The sequence below is a fragment of the Morchella importuna genome (genome assembly GCF_003444635.1).
Source record: "Morchella importuna strain M04M26 chromosome Unknown Morimp01GS032, whole genome shotgun sequence".
In the NCBI taxonomy this organism is placed as follows: domain Eukaryota; kingdom Fungi; phylum Ascomycota; class Pezizomycetes; order Pezizales; family Morchellaceae; genus Morchella; species Morchella importuna.
This window is the reverse complement of record NW_025763429.1, coordinates 118,719-130,098: the sequence shown is the minus strand read 5'-3', so window position 1 is coordinate 130,098 and position 11,380 is coordinate 118,719. Positions and strand designations below refer to the sequence as shown.

Genomic DNA, 11,380 nt, shown 5'->3' with positions numbered 1-11,380 from the left:
CTCCTCTAGCCAAGCGAAGCCACCCCTCGCGCGCGCCATCCCCCATCCGCCCCAGCAACCCACCCAGATAGGGGACACCGCAGCGCCCAAACCGGGTGGTTGTCAAGGTTGTCAAGGCCAGGAATTGCACCCCCCTCGCACAGCTAACCCGATCCATCAGTAATCTCGTTGTGTAGCAGCGCACGCAAGAGATGTGGGCCCCTTCCCCCCTCCCTCCTCCCTACCCCGCGCAGCAAGCGAGAGACTAGGGGGGTGAAAAACCGTTGAAGGAGGAGGAGGGAGGCGGTTCTTTCTTTTCTTTAAGGAGGTAGAGCAGCAGAGAACCCCTAATCCACGGGCAGTGTCTGTGCGTGACAGGAGGTTGATATTGGGGGTTAGGGGAACACATGTAGAGTAGATACGTGATTGTACCGGCATGGGCAGGTACTCGTATTTCTCTGACGTTTGTGGACGCGACTGATATTGCATGCCATACAAAAATACTCCAAGCTCATGATTTTGGGTGTATGCAATAATGGCCCAGTTCAAAAACGTCAGCGAAATACTAGTACAGTAGAGTGGTACATACGAGTGAGGCGAAATTAAAAGGTACACTCGGAATACTAGTATGTAGACACAATATCACCATATTGTATCAACTAGTAGAACCACAATCGGTACTTCACTCGGCATACCCTACTCTAGATAGTAGATACTACTTTACATGGACCCAGACAATACTTCACCCCATATAGAAGTAATCTACATCTACAACAGGTAGTGAGAAAGCCACCTCGGCCCGACCCCAAAACAATCCAGATTCCCTCAAGAGTCAAGAAACAAAACCCCAATTCCCTGTACATTCCCTCATCACAGTAATGCTCAGCAACCAAGACCGAGTCGACTCCGAGCCGGAAGAAAGGATACCCTTCAACATCCTCCGAGAAAGCGCTTCCCCGAGACATTCTGAATCGCGTTTCATTCCACCTACCTACATGCTGCACCACCGATCACCCCCCCTTCACGCGCAGCAAAGCAAGGCACAGCTACTCTACTGCGGTACTGTATTTCTACTAACCTCCTACATGCTCTACTAATTCTACCCAAACCACCAGTAGCTAGCGTCCAAAACCAGCTCAACAGCTCAATATCAACCCAAGGGTTAAGGCTCACCCCCCCTTCAAAACATCACATCGCAATCCCCAATCCCCATTTGCATTCCTCTATTCCAATCGCCCGCAGTTAATAAACACACTCCGCAACAGCACATCTCTCTCCTCCTCCCCCTCCTTCAGCTCACTCAGCCTCCTTCACTTCCGCCTGCCTTACCTTCCCTATTCCTTACCCGTCTATCCCATCATATCAATCCACCCAATATCCATCCCTCCCTCCCAAAGGCCATCATCCAATCCACCACTCCACCACCCCCAATTGGCCCGTGCCCGCCCCTCCACCAGGATCTTCCCTCCTGTTTCAGCAGTAGGGAAGGTGCAAAACCGCCAAACCCACAAAAATAAAAAAATGGACAACGCATCGTGACGTGACGGACCCTACATGGTGTTTCGTGTGGTTGGTTTTTTAGCCTCATGTGCTGTCTAGTCCCACCCTATCTAGTCCCATCCTATCCAGTAGTCCAGTAGTCCAGTAGTCCAGTAGTCCAACCTTCTACCTGTGCCCTGTCCGGCCCTGTCTTGCCTGGCCGTCATAGGGCAGTAGGGGTGCAGATGGGTATGGGACCCGCACACGTGCAGTTATGAGATTTCGATTGCGAAAGGCTGGTAAAATAGCTAGCTCGTGGAAGGCGCCGAGAAAGAAAGCTTCGCTCGTCGACCACGTTGGTTATGCTGTAGTGGGAGAGCTTCCGGCCCTATGGGCTTTTTTGGTACTTTTGACCCTGGGGCAGCCTTCTTCTACTCTGCTCTACATTGCACTGCATACACGCACCAGAGCAGAGTAGGAGGATGGGGGAGGAGGGTATAAGGTGACTCTGCAGTACAGTGCGGGTGGGATCATCAATCACTAATCTCAACGGTTTACAAACCGAACCAGACAGTGCACGGAACAAATCAAAATCCACTTCAAGGAAACACAGATACTCTACTTCTGCCGGGGCCGGAAGGGAGGGAGGGAGGGAGGGGGGGGGGGGGGTGGGGTGTTCTGGATCCGAACTGGACTGATCCCAACTGCCTAACTCAGTGAGCGATATCTGCAAATCAAAAAATAAAAGATCTCTTTTTTATTTTTATTTTATTATTAAAATCCAAATCCAAGGCAACATCATGTCCAAACCATCATTTCCCTACGCCTCCCCCCCGATTTCCCATAAGGCTACCTATGATACCCTCCCTCCTCCCTTCCCTCACCACCGCATCTCATCATACCTTCCTGCAGTCAGGACAAGAATTGAAACCAGTATCAGATATCGCAAGTGCTCATTCATGCTTCTCGTGATACATGTTTTGGAAATCGATGGCCACGTTTACCGGCCAGTGTGTACCTGCGGAAATGCTGGCCTATATAGCTACATGTACCTACATGTAGCTGGTGCATCTGGCTACCTAGCCAGCATTCTGGCTAGCTAGATAGAGTACTCTAGATACACTCAGGCCTGGCCCCCGGCCGGCCCCACTTGCTGCTGCTGCTAATCAGTCATAACCTTAATCCCACGTTTTTCCTTGCGATACTGTAAGTATGTATGTATGTACACGCACGTACGCACGCAATGGAGCATCGTCAATGATAGCACACAGCAGCAGCATCACTGGCAGTTAATCATGAAGGCAATGATAACTTGCGCATCATTACTAGACAAAAAAGTAGACACAGACAAAAAAGACTCAGTTCAATCAATTCGATATGATACGACATAGTATGAGAAGAAACGGTTTTACAGCGAATGTACCATAGTAGATTTTTCCCTATATAATATTTCACCAGCCACAAACCCAATCCAAAACAAACCAAAACAAAACACACAATCCCAAAAAAACCACGAATGAAAAAACCCATATAAAATCACAGTACACGCAGACACGGTCTCACACACAAAAAAAAAAAAGAATGCTAAGCTCATCACAGAAGAGCTTAGTTGTAGTTATCCCCTATGTGTTTGGCCATATACAAAAAAATCAAGAAAAAAGTAAACGAAAGAACAGAAGTTTGTAGATATATATATATCGATGATGGGTATAGATGATATAGATGATGATGACGATGATGATGAGTAGTTACGCAGTAATGTGGTAGTGGTAGATAGTAATATGTAGTTAGAATCTACCCTTTAAAAGAAAAGAAAAAAAAGAAGGCGCCTCCGACGCCAGCTACCGACCAAACCGACCAAACCGACCGACCTGGTATAATATAAACGACAGAGTTGATGATGATGATTAAAAGAAAAAGAAAGAACCCCCAGAAAAAAACAAGGAAAAACCAATTGCAAATCCAGATGACAAAAGAGAGTAAAAGAAAAAAATATCAAAACGAATGCCTAAAAGGTATAATAATAATAAAAGGAAAAAAGGTATCATAAAACGATTGAATGTGTGCTCTCGCACTCCGGCAGAGCCCCCTCTTCCCGCCCCCAATTTACCCCGCTGCCATCGTGAAAAAGTCTTTTCCATCCATCCATCCCATCCGTCCTAAACCAACCAACCACCAACCCACTCAACCAACAAAGGGAATAAAAGAAATAACAAAAACGATGGGACCAATTATATGCGCTCCGTTTTTCCCCATATAGAAAAATCCAGAATAAAACAAGTGGAATAAATAAAGAAAATAGATAAAAAAAATAAACAAAAAAAATGGTTTTACCCGCTTTCCGGACGTTGTTGCCCCCTCCCAATAGGAATGATACACCCCACACACAAGAACCCTGTTTTCTCCCCCTCTTCCCCAAAATCTTTACTCCCGGCCAGGACCCTTTTTTTTAAAAAAGAATTCCCCGAGCAATAAAAAAAAGAAAGGAAGAGAAAAGCAATGCCCTCAGCCCCCCACCTCCTGCTTATCCCGGTCCTCTGGCAGCAATCGACAGTCAGCTGGTCGAACGGTTGTACCATCGGCCCCACAGTAATTGCTACAGGACATCAAATATGCTCCGAACTATTGGCGGCTCTCCACCCCTCTGTGTAGGGCTCCTTGGGTCCGCAAAGAAGAATCCACCGGACCGTCGTATCGGCGCGCCGAAATATGTGCTGTTTCTCGGGCTCATGAAGGTCCCGCCTGGCGTAGGCGGTGGGTCATCGTCCTCGTTACCTACGGCCGTCGTTCGTCCAAAAATCTCCTTCTCAGCGCGCTGCACAAGGTAGGCTGCCGATGGCGGTATTGGCTGTGGCACAAAACCAGTTGCGCTCACACCTACCTCCTCTTTTTCCAATTCCCTTGCTGCTTCCGCCCATGATGGTGGTGGTGAATCCGCGCGAGGTGATTCTGATCGGCCCCGGACACAGTCTATTGAGTCTGAATCAGGCCACGACTGTCGCATATTCGAGGGTCCTGACTCCGTCCCCGGGATCGAGATCATCCCTGGCGGCGCCGACGAAGGACCCGGCGAAACACCCGAAATAAACCCCCCATTTTCCGACCGAGTTCGAACCATCGCTGGGATCGGGTGGTCTCTGGTTTTGCTGGGAGGCGGCGGTGACGGCGTTTTTCGCATTTCTGGTAATGGGGCGGTCTGCGGCTCTGGCATCGATTCGCTCTCTCGCTCTTCGTCCATTGTCCCAGCCCTTCCAAACCCATTCCTGTTCCCGCTCTTCAACACCAGCCCCCTAACTCCTCCGTTGGACTGGCTCCCCATCCTCCATCCTCCATTTCCCGGGCGTGTTCCATCGTTGTCGATCTTTTTCTTCCAGTCAGTCAACTGATAGATCAAGCCCATGTTAGGTCCGATCCATCTGCTCTTTCCCTTGACCGCTGCATAAGCCTCCTGCATACTTTTCCCAGGGTTCTTGAACATTGAATAGGCGATAAGCAGTGTCGCAGATCTGCTGACACCGCACTGGCAATGCACCAATACCTTCTTTCCAGAGCTCGCCCTGTCGTCGATCAGGTTGACCAAATGCGGCAGATCGTCCAGGATGGGCGTGTTGTGGTCCCATGGCATGTGCACGTATTCTGGTTCGTTAGGTCTCAGCCTTCCGGTTTTCAAAGGTGAAAACAGTGCTTCCTCGAATGCGGTTGTGAAACTCGCTTCGGTGCAGGCTGTGTCAGGCGGCATAGTTCCTGACTCGAACCCACCAAACTGGGCGCTTACCGGGCCCCTGACGCCCTCCGAAAATGGGTTAAGAACTTCCCTAGCAACGTTCACAACTAGATCGAATTTTGACGCCAGCTCAGCGTCCGGTTCCGCATATAGATAAATGTTGGGCTCGAATATGCACACCGGTCCGCTGGGGTAGGCAGGTGACTTCGCTTCGCCCGACCGAGGCTCCTCGTCCTCCTCCTCCATCTCGTGCAAAACATCCGGGCTCTTTGGAGGCGAGTTCGATATTGATGAAGATGATAGTGAGGACGAAAGCGAATCCTGTGCTGTAAAAGTTGACAAACTTGGACGTGGGGGTGAGAACAGCCTTGATGGCCTCTGGAAGCCGGGAGTTGGTGGCAATTTCATGCCCCCGGGAACACCACCGTGCGCAGGGGAAAACAAGGACGGCGACGACTGGTGGTGTCGCAAGGCTGTGATACCCCCTGCAGGTGGACCTTGAACTGCCGTCTTCTCGGGCAAAGCACCGGGCAGCTTTATTGTTAGTCCAAGATTGCTCGGTCGCCTACGAGGATTCTGTGGTGGTGGGGGAGGCTTGATGAACGCCGGAGAAGTTGGGGCCGACATTGATCGCGGGCTCTGGTTCACTATGTTGTTTGAATCACCAACAGCCTGTACTGGTGAGGTAGCAACACTGAGTGGTTTTAATGATAAATTCTTGGTATTCCGCGGCTTCTTGCTGGGTGATAGAGAGCGAGTATAACCTGGCAATGGACTTTGAGGTACTACTCCCAGATCTTCGCTCTTTGACCTGAGGGCAGACAATGGCATCGCAGAGACCAGCGAATCCGGGGAGGACTCTGGTGTGTGGTCCTCAGTGATTGCTGATCCAAGTGTTGAGATTGTTGTAGTTGGTGACGAATTAGTTGATGATGAAGCTGATGTAGATAGGCTTCCTGACTGGCAGCGCTGTAAAGGACCGATGGAATCTTCGAGTAAACAACTGTTGGGTTCCTTCTGGACTATTGTGTGCTGTGAGTGGAGAGATGTAGGTGAGCAACCAGACATATCTACGTCTATATCGAATATCGACACAAACGACGGTACTGTCGGCGAACTTGATGTGCCCGTACCCGTGCTCGTGATTATCGTCGGCGCGGTAGGTGATTTGCAGAAGGGATAACGACGCTTCAGCGACAGTGACATATGCCGCGGTGAAAGCCTCGAAGGACTAAGAGCCTGAACCTTGAATGGGTTGGGGTTGTAGTTGTCCTGGGGATCTGAAGGTGATGGAGGGTTTGATCGCGACACAAGGGTATAGGTCCGCTTTAATGAGGCTGGTGGGTCAGTCTTCGTTGAGGTCATGTGGAAAGGGTCCGCCTCGTGTGGATGAGTATGAGGGAAGAGGGAAGAGGCCGGGGGGGACAGGAGGAGTAGGCCGTCGCTCATTACAAGTATATACTGGAACAAGAATATCTATGGTATGTAATGTAATGTGTAGTAGGTATGTAGGTAGGTAGATATGATTTGTATGAAGGAATAGTAAAAAGGTAGTAATGAAAATGTAGTGGGGGGTGAAAGTCGCAGCAGCGGGGGCGAGACGGTATACAAATGGAAAAGGGGTGGTACCGAAGATCCTTTTTAACCAGATGCAAGTCAGGGTCCCTGGGATCTGGTCTAGCTGTGGCGCCTGTAGGGATGTCTTGCCACGCGCCCAATGACTCGAGTAGCAGTAAGGTGCAGGAGGAGGTTCCAAGAATACGGAAAGATGGAATATCTCCTTATCGAAGAAACGCTACTGTGACAAATGCCACGAAATAGGCACGAGAGGGGGGTTGAACTAACAGGGGAGTCGTCAGCGGGGGATTGTAAATAGTAATAATAATAATTAACTGGAAAGTGAGTATATGTAGTAATTATAAGTGGAGTAAGGTAAGGACGTAAGTTCGGCACCGTAAAGAGTGAAGGGCCGAAAGACAAAAGACAAGAGGTATGTATGCGGGAAGACGTATGGGTTTTTTTTCTTGGGGATCAACTATTTACCTTGTTGTTTGTTGCAGGGTTGTGAAGTATGTATGCGTGTGTATGCGTGCGTGGTAGAGGGTGTGGTGTGTGTCTGAGGCGGAGGTATCCAAGTATAAGCCTCTATCCAATCTCAAATGGCAGCTACCAAATCCCAAGAATAGACACACCAAAATTGGACCATTAGGCGGCAAACTCACCGCAAATCGAGAAATCCAGCAGAAAAAGAAAGGAAAGTGAAAAAAGAAGTGGGTAAAAAAAAAAAGTGGATCTCAAACTTCGCAAGTAAAGAGAGAGTCGCACCCAAAAGCCCCCGCGTCTGATTAATCCAAGTGCAGAATAGCGAGTAATAAAAATTAAGAATAACTCAAGGCTCTAAAAATTTCTTAGCCACGGGTCCAGATAATAAAAATGAGCTTTGCCCTTTTTCACGTACAGTGTAGCTTTTTTTGTTGCTAAATCGGAAAGCTGCCTCTCTTTCACACGATTTCGAGATATCCCCCGTAAATTCCGAAAGGTCGAATAATAAAGGTGAATGATTGAAGCCACGTAAGTTGCTATCCTGTCGCCGACAACTCAAGAGAAATCCGCGATGTAAAAGCCGATAAATCCTTTTTTTTTTTCCTCCTTTTTTTTTGTTTCTTTGTGTAAGGAAGAATAGTGGGAACAATTATGTTGAAAGGAGTGTATGGAACACGCAGTTCTTTATTTAATCCGTCGTGCGAAGAAAAACGTCCAGCGTTACCTCCTCTTTCCAACCTATCAGAATTCAAATACTCCCACCGATTATAATAAGACTATATCTTCCTGCTTTTCTCACAGCCTTTTTTTCTGTGTATTATATGATGATTGTCTCTGACTCCCACCGGTAAGGCTTGTGGTTAATGACGTATTATCGCCTAGCTCTGCTGCAGCGTCCTTCTTCAAATATATCGATCTTTCCCTTTTTTTTTTCTTGCTTCCCCCACCGTAAAGTATCGGAGCGGCCGATCAAACTAATGGATTTCCTCTCAATATTGTTCCAACGAATCGAGGGATAGAGATTAGATTGGTTGTCTTGTTGTGCGCCCCTTCACAGATGTTTTCCGCTGCTGGTGCTGGTGCTGTTTCCGTCTACTGAGTCGTGTGGGGTTGGTGGAAATTATGCAGGTCCAACAAAGAGACGGGGCAGGCAAAATTTCAAAATGGACAAGCCAATGATAGGGTCTAAAAGCGCATTCGATCCGTTAGATGCCACGACGAACGAAACCTCTGCAGTGGACAGGGTGGAAAGATAAAATGGCGAGTGATGTATGGAGGAGGGGGAAAGAAGGTGGTCATGGGGAGTTTGGAGGGGGAGGGAGGGGGGGAGGCGCGATTATGGATAGTGGGAAATTCAACAAAAATAGTCCAACTAGGGAATGAATATGATGAATTGGGGGCAGTTTCTTTCTTGTGATCGCAATTGTGATGGTTATTTTTTGCTCCCGCGCAATCGTCCCTATGCATTCTAACAATGTGAAGGGATCGGAGGGGTCGGAGGGGGGGTTTGAGGAATGGCCTACCGTCGCAAGATTCTATTCAATGCGGAAGCAAAGAATTCCCAGGTCGGACAACAAAAAAAAACCGAGTGAGGAGGAGAGGTATAAAGGAAGGAAAGGAAACACGGACGCAGACTGATCAAGGTTGCTGACTGCTACGTCTGGCCTGGAGGAACAAAAGAGCAGAAGCGAGAAAGGACTGGGGGGGGGTAGTAGATGGAGAGAGCAGAGGTGAAAGAGGAAGGAAGGGGAGGTCGAGAGGGCTGGCTGTCCCAGGAATAATGATACTTACCACGATGGTAGCCGTAGGTAGGGGAGGAGGGAGGTTGTGGGAAAGAGACTCTCTCTCTCTCTCGCACAGAACTGCCTTCTCGTAATTGAGAAGGTATGTTTACGGTATAGAAGGTATGTAGGGTTAACCTAACAATCGTAAAAAGTGACAGAACCTTTTCCACGATCACTCGTTTGACGTGATCTAGGACCAGCTAGCAAAATAAAAACTCCAGACCAGGTCACAGCCGCAACTCTTGAAAAAGTAAAGAAGATAAAAAAATAAAAATAAAAAAAAGGTGAAATCACGAAAACCAATCCCCTCTTGCTTGCTATCGATAGACAGAACCCACTCACGCTACAAGAATTGTTGGTAGAAACACTCCGATCAGATTTAGTTACTCTACTTGAGAGTACTAGCTGAGAGAGAATTACAAAGACCCTTAACTACAAGTATCTCACCACGTGCACAACGAGAGCATCCCACGTACCTACTTGCACGAAACAAAATTCTTATTCCTTTACTTCTCACCTCTTTGTACCGGGTACAGACCCAGCCTGTTTCTCAAAACCTCGAGATGAGGGGAATAATCAATAAATAAAAATTTAACTCCTCATTGCCATCATCCAAGTGTTCCCAACAACCCGCGACAGCGACATGAGCGACAGTAAAAAAGCTCAGCAGCAGCTGGGGAGGGAAGAAGAGGGTGGGTACCAAAAATAGTAGCGTCCTCCAATTTCATCCCGCCCGTGCATCACTGTGCTAGCTTGCACAAACCCTTACCCCCCTCCCACCACCACCAACAACCACACCCCCTCCCCCATCCCGAACCGTTTGTCCCTGTGAGACTAGGCCAGAAATGGACTGCGCATCTCCGTGTTCGGAAACTCGCTAACGGTATGTCAATTGGTGCTCCATCTTGGTCGGGTTTCAGGTCTTTCCACGGTGGTGACTTCATGTCGCTAGCAACGGTACTAAACCTCCTGCCTGGTCCCTGGCGCGATGAGCTTTCATCGGCTGTCGTCTTAGGTCCCTTTCCTTAATTTTTGGTGGGTCCAATCTAGGTTAACTAAAACAACTTCTTCTTTTTCTTCTTAGCATGGCTCAGCTCAACTTCCCTACAATCTACAAGGCAACCTCAAACATCAAGTCCCAAAGTGGTCTTCTAATAAGTTCTTGATATCTGCATAGAAACATATCATATAGCCCTGAATCAGTTCTAGAATGCCGATCTCCTTCTTAGCCGAGAAAGTGAAGCCAAAAGGAAAAGAAAGAAGAAAAAAGTAATAATATCCGTTTCGAGAACACTTCATCTCGTTTCGAAATCCTGTAACCCAATCAAACCCCTTGCACGCCGAAACTGACCCTTTTGTTTCCATCCACCTCGGTCATCACCTTATTTGCTGGTCTGGGAAGGAGAGACCCTGAGCTGTAAGGTACACGAACAGCAGCATTAATCGGACCCACGTTTTTTTTTTCAATCAATCAATCTCGCTTACACCTCGCGATCTGTAAATCACTCTAAAAAAACAAGCAATACCCTTCCAATCCATCTATCTATCCATACCTGTATCTATATCCACTCTCAGGATGCCCGCGTTCCAGCTAATAGGATCATTCCACCTACCTCTGTAGTAGGCAACAGACGAGCGAACAAGCTACAACCTTACCCAGCCCCCCATCACGTTCGTCCCGACTCCCGAAGTTTGAACACGTTTGACAGATTCAAAGGTCGGCCATCCGGTGGGTAGGGACAAACCATAAAAATATACCCGGACATGTCCGTGCGGGGTTCGGGGGTCCTATTGGTAATTCCCCTACTATTCTATTCAAGCTGTTTCCCCTTTTTTTTCTGCTTTTTGACTCACTCGCTCATTTTGATATTGGGCAATTGCCATTGGTAGTACTTACTAACCTTTGCCCACGTGCTATCCCACAATACCATACCAGTCGCCGCCTCAGAGTCCCGTCCTACCTTTAACATATGTAAACGTAAAAGTAACAATAATAGTCCGGATCATGATGAAACTGGAAGATTTCAGGCTTACCTGGTATTGAGTGTGCCTACATATTCGCGTTATTTTAGTGTGCATGATTCAGCATGAAGTGAACTCACTTCATACGCTTAAGATACATCAGAGGTTTCCTCACGTTTAAGCTCCAATCGTCATCAGACACTGGCTAGAGTAGATACCTAGCTTGTCGAATGGCCAGGAACAGAGTACTAGGTAGGTGCAAAACAGCCGGCACGGACTTCCTGTTTTGAGCTAAGCACACCGAGGACAGACGACATTAAGGCCGTGAAACATGCACTTCCAAATCTCCATCATTGATCTCCGTGGCAGTATGTATCCAGTTGACGGAGAATACCATGCGTACTTGATG

At 48.0% G+C, this 11,380-nt stretch overlaps 2 protein-coding genes across 2 annotated transcripts; one reads left to right on the top strand and one right to left on the bottom strand.

The window, feature by feature from the left end:
• Positions 1–857: 857 nt before the first annotated feature.
• Positions 858–1,225, top strand: LAJ45_08827 (uncharacterized protein; the record flags this gene model as incomplete). Its single annotated transcript, XM_046118376.1, has 2 exons — positions 858–1,038; positions 1,095–1,225. 2 exons carry the CDS (start codon positions 858–860, stop codon positions 1,223–1,225), a joined length of 312 nt encoding a protein of 103 aa, XP_045968332.1.
• A 2,829-nt stretch (positions 1,226–4,054) lies between these two features.
• On the bottom strand, positions 4,055–9,913 carry LAJ45_08826 (uncharacterized protein; the record flags this gene model as incomplete). Its single annotated transcript, XM_046118375.1, has 9 exons — positions 4,055–6,519; positions 6,812–6,872; positions 6,982–7,022; positions 7,226–7,298; positions 7,508–7,579; positions 7,641–7,659; positions 8,395–8,410; positions 8,749–8,760; positions 9,892–9,913. 9 exons carry the CDS (start codon positions 9,911–9,913, stop codon positions 4,055–4,057), a joined length of 2,781 nt encoding a protein of 926 aa, XP_045968331.1.
• Between the last annotated feature and the right edge of the window lie 1,467 nt (positions 9,914–11,380).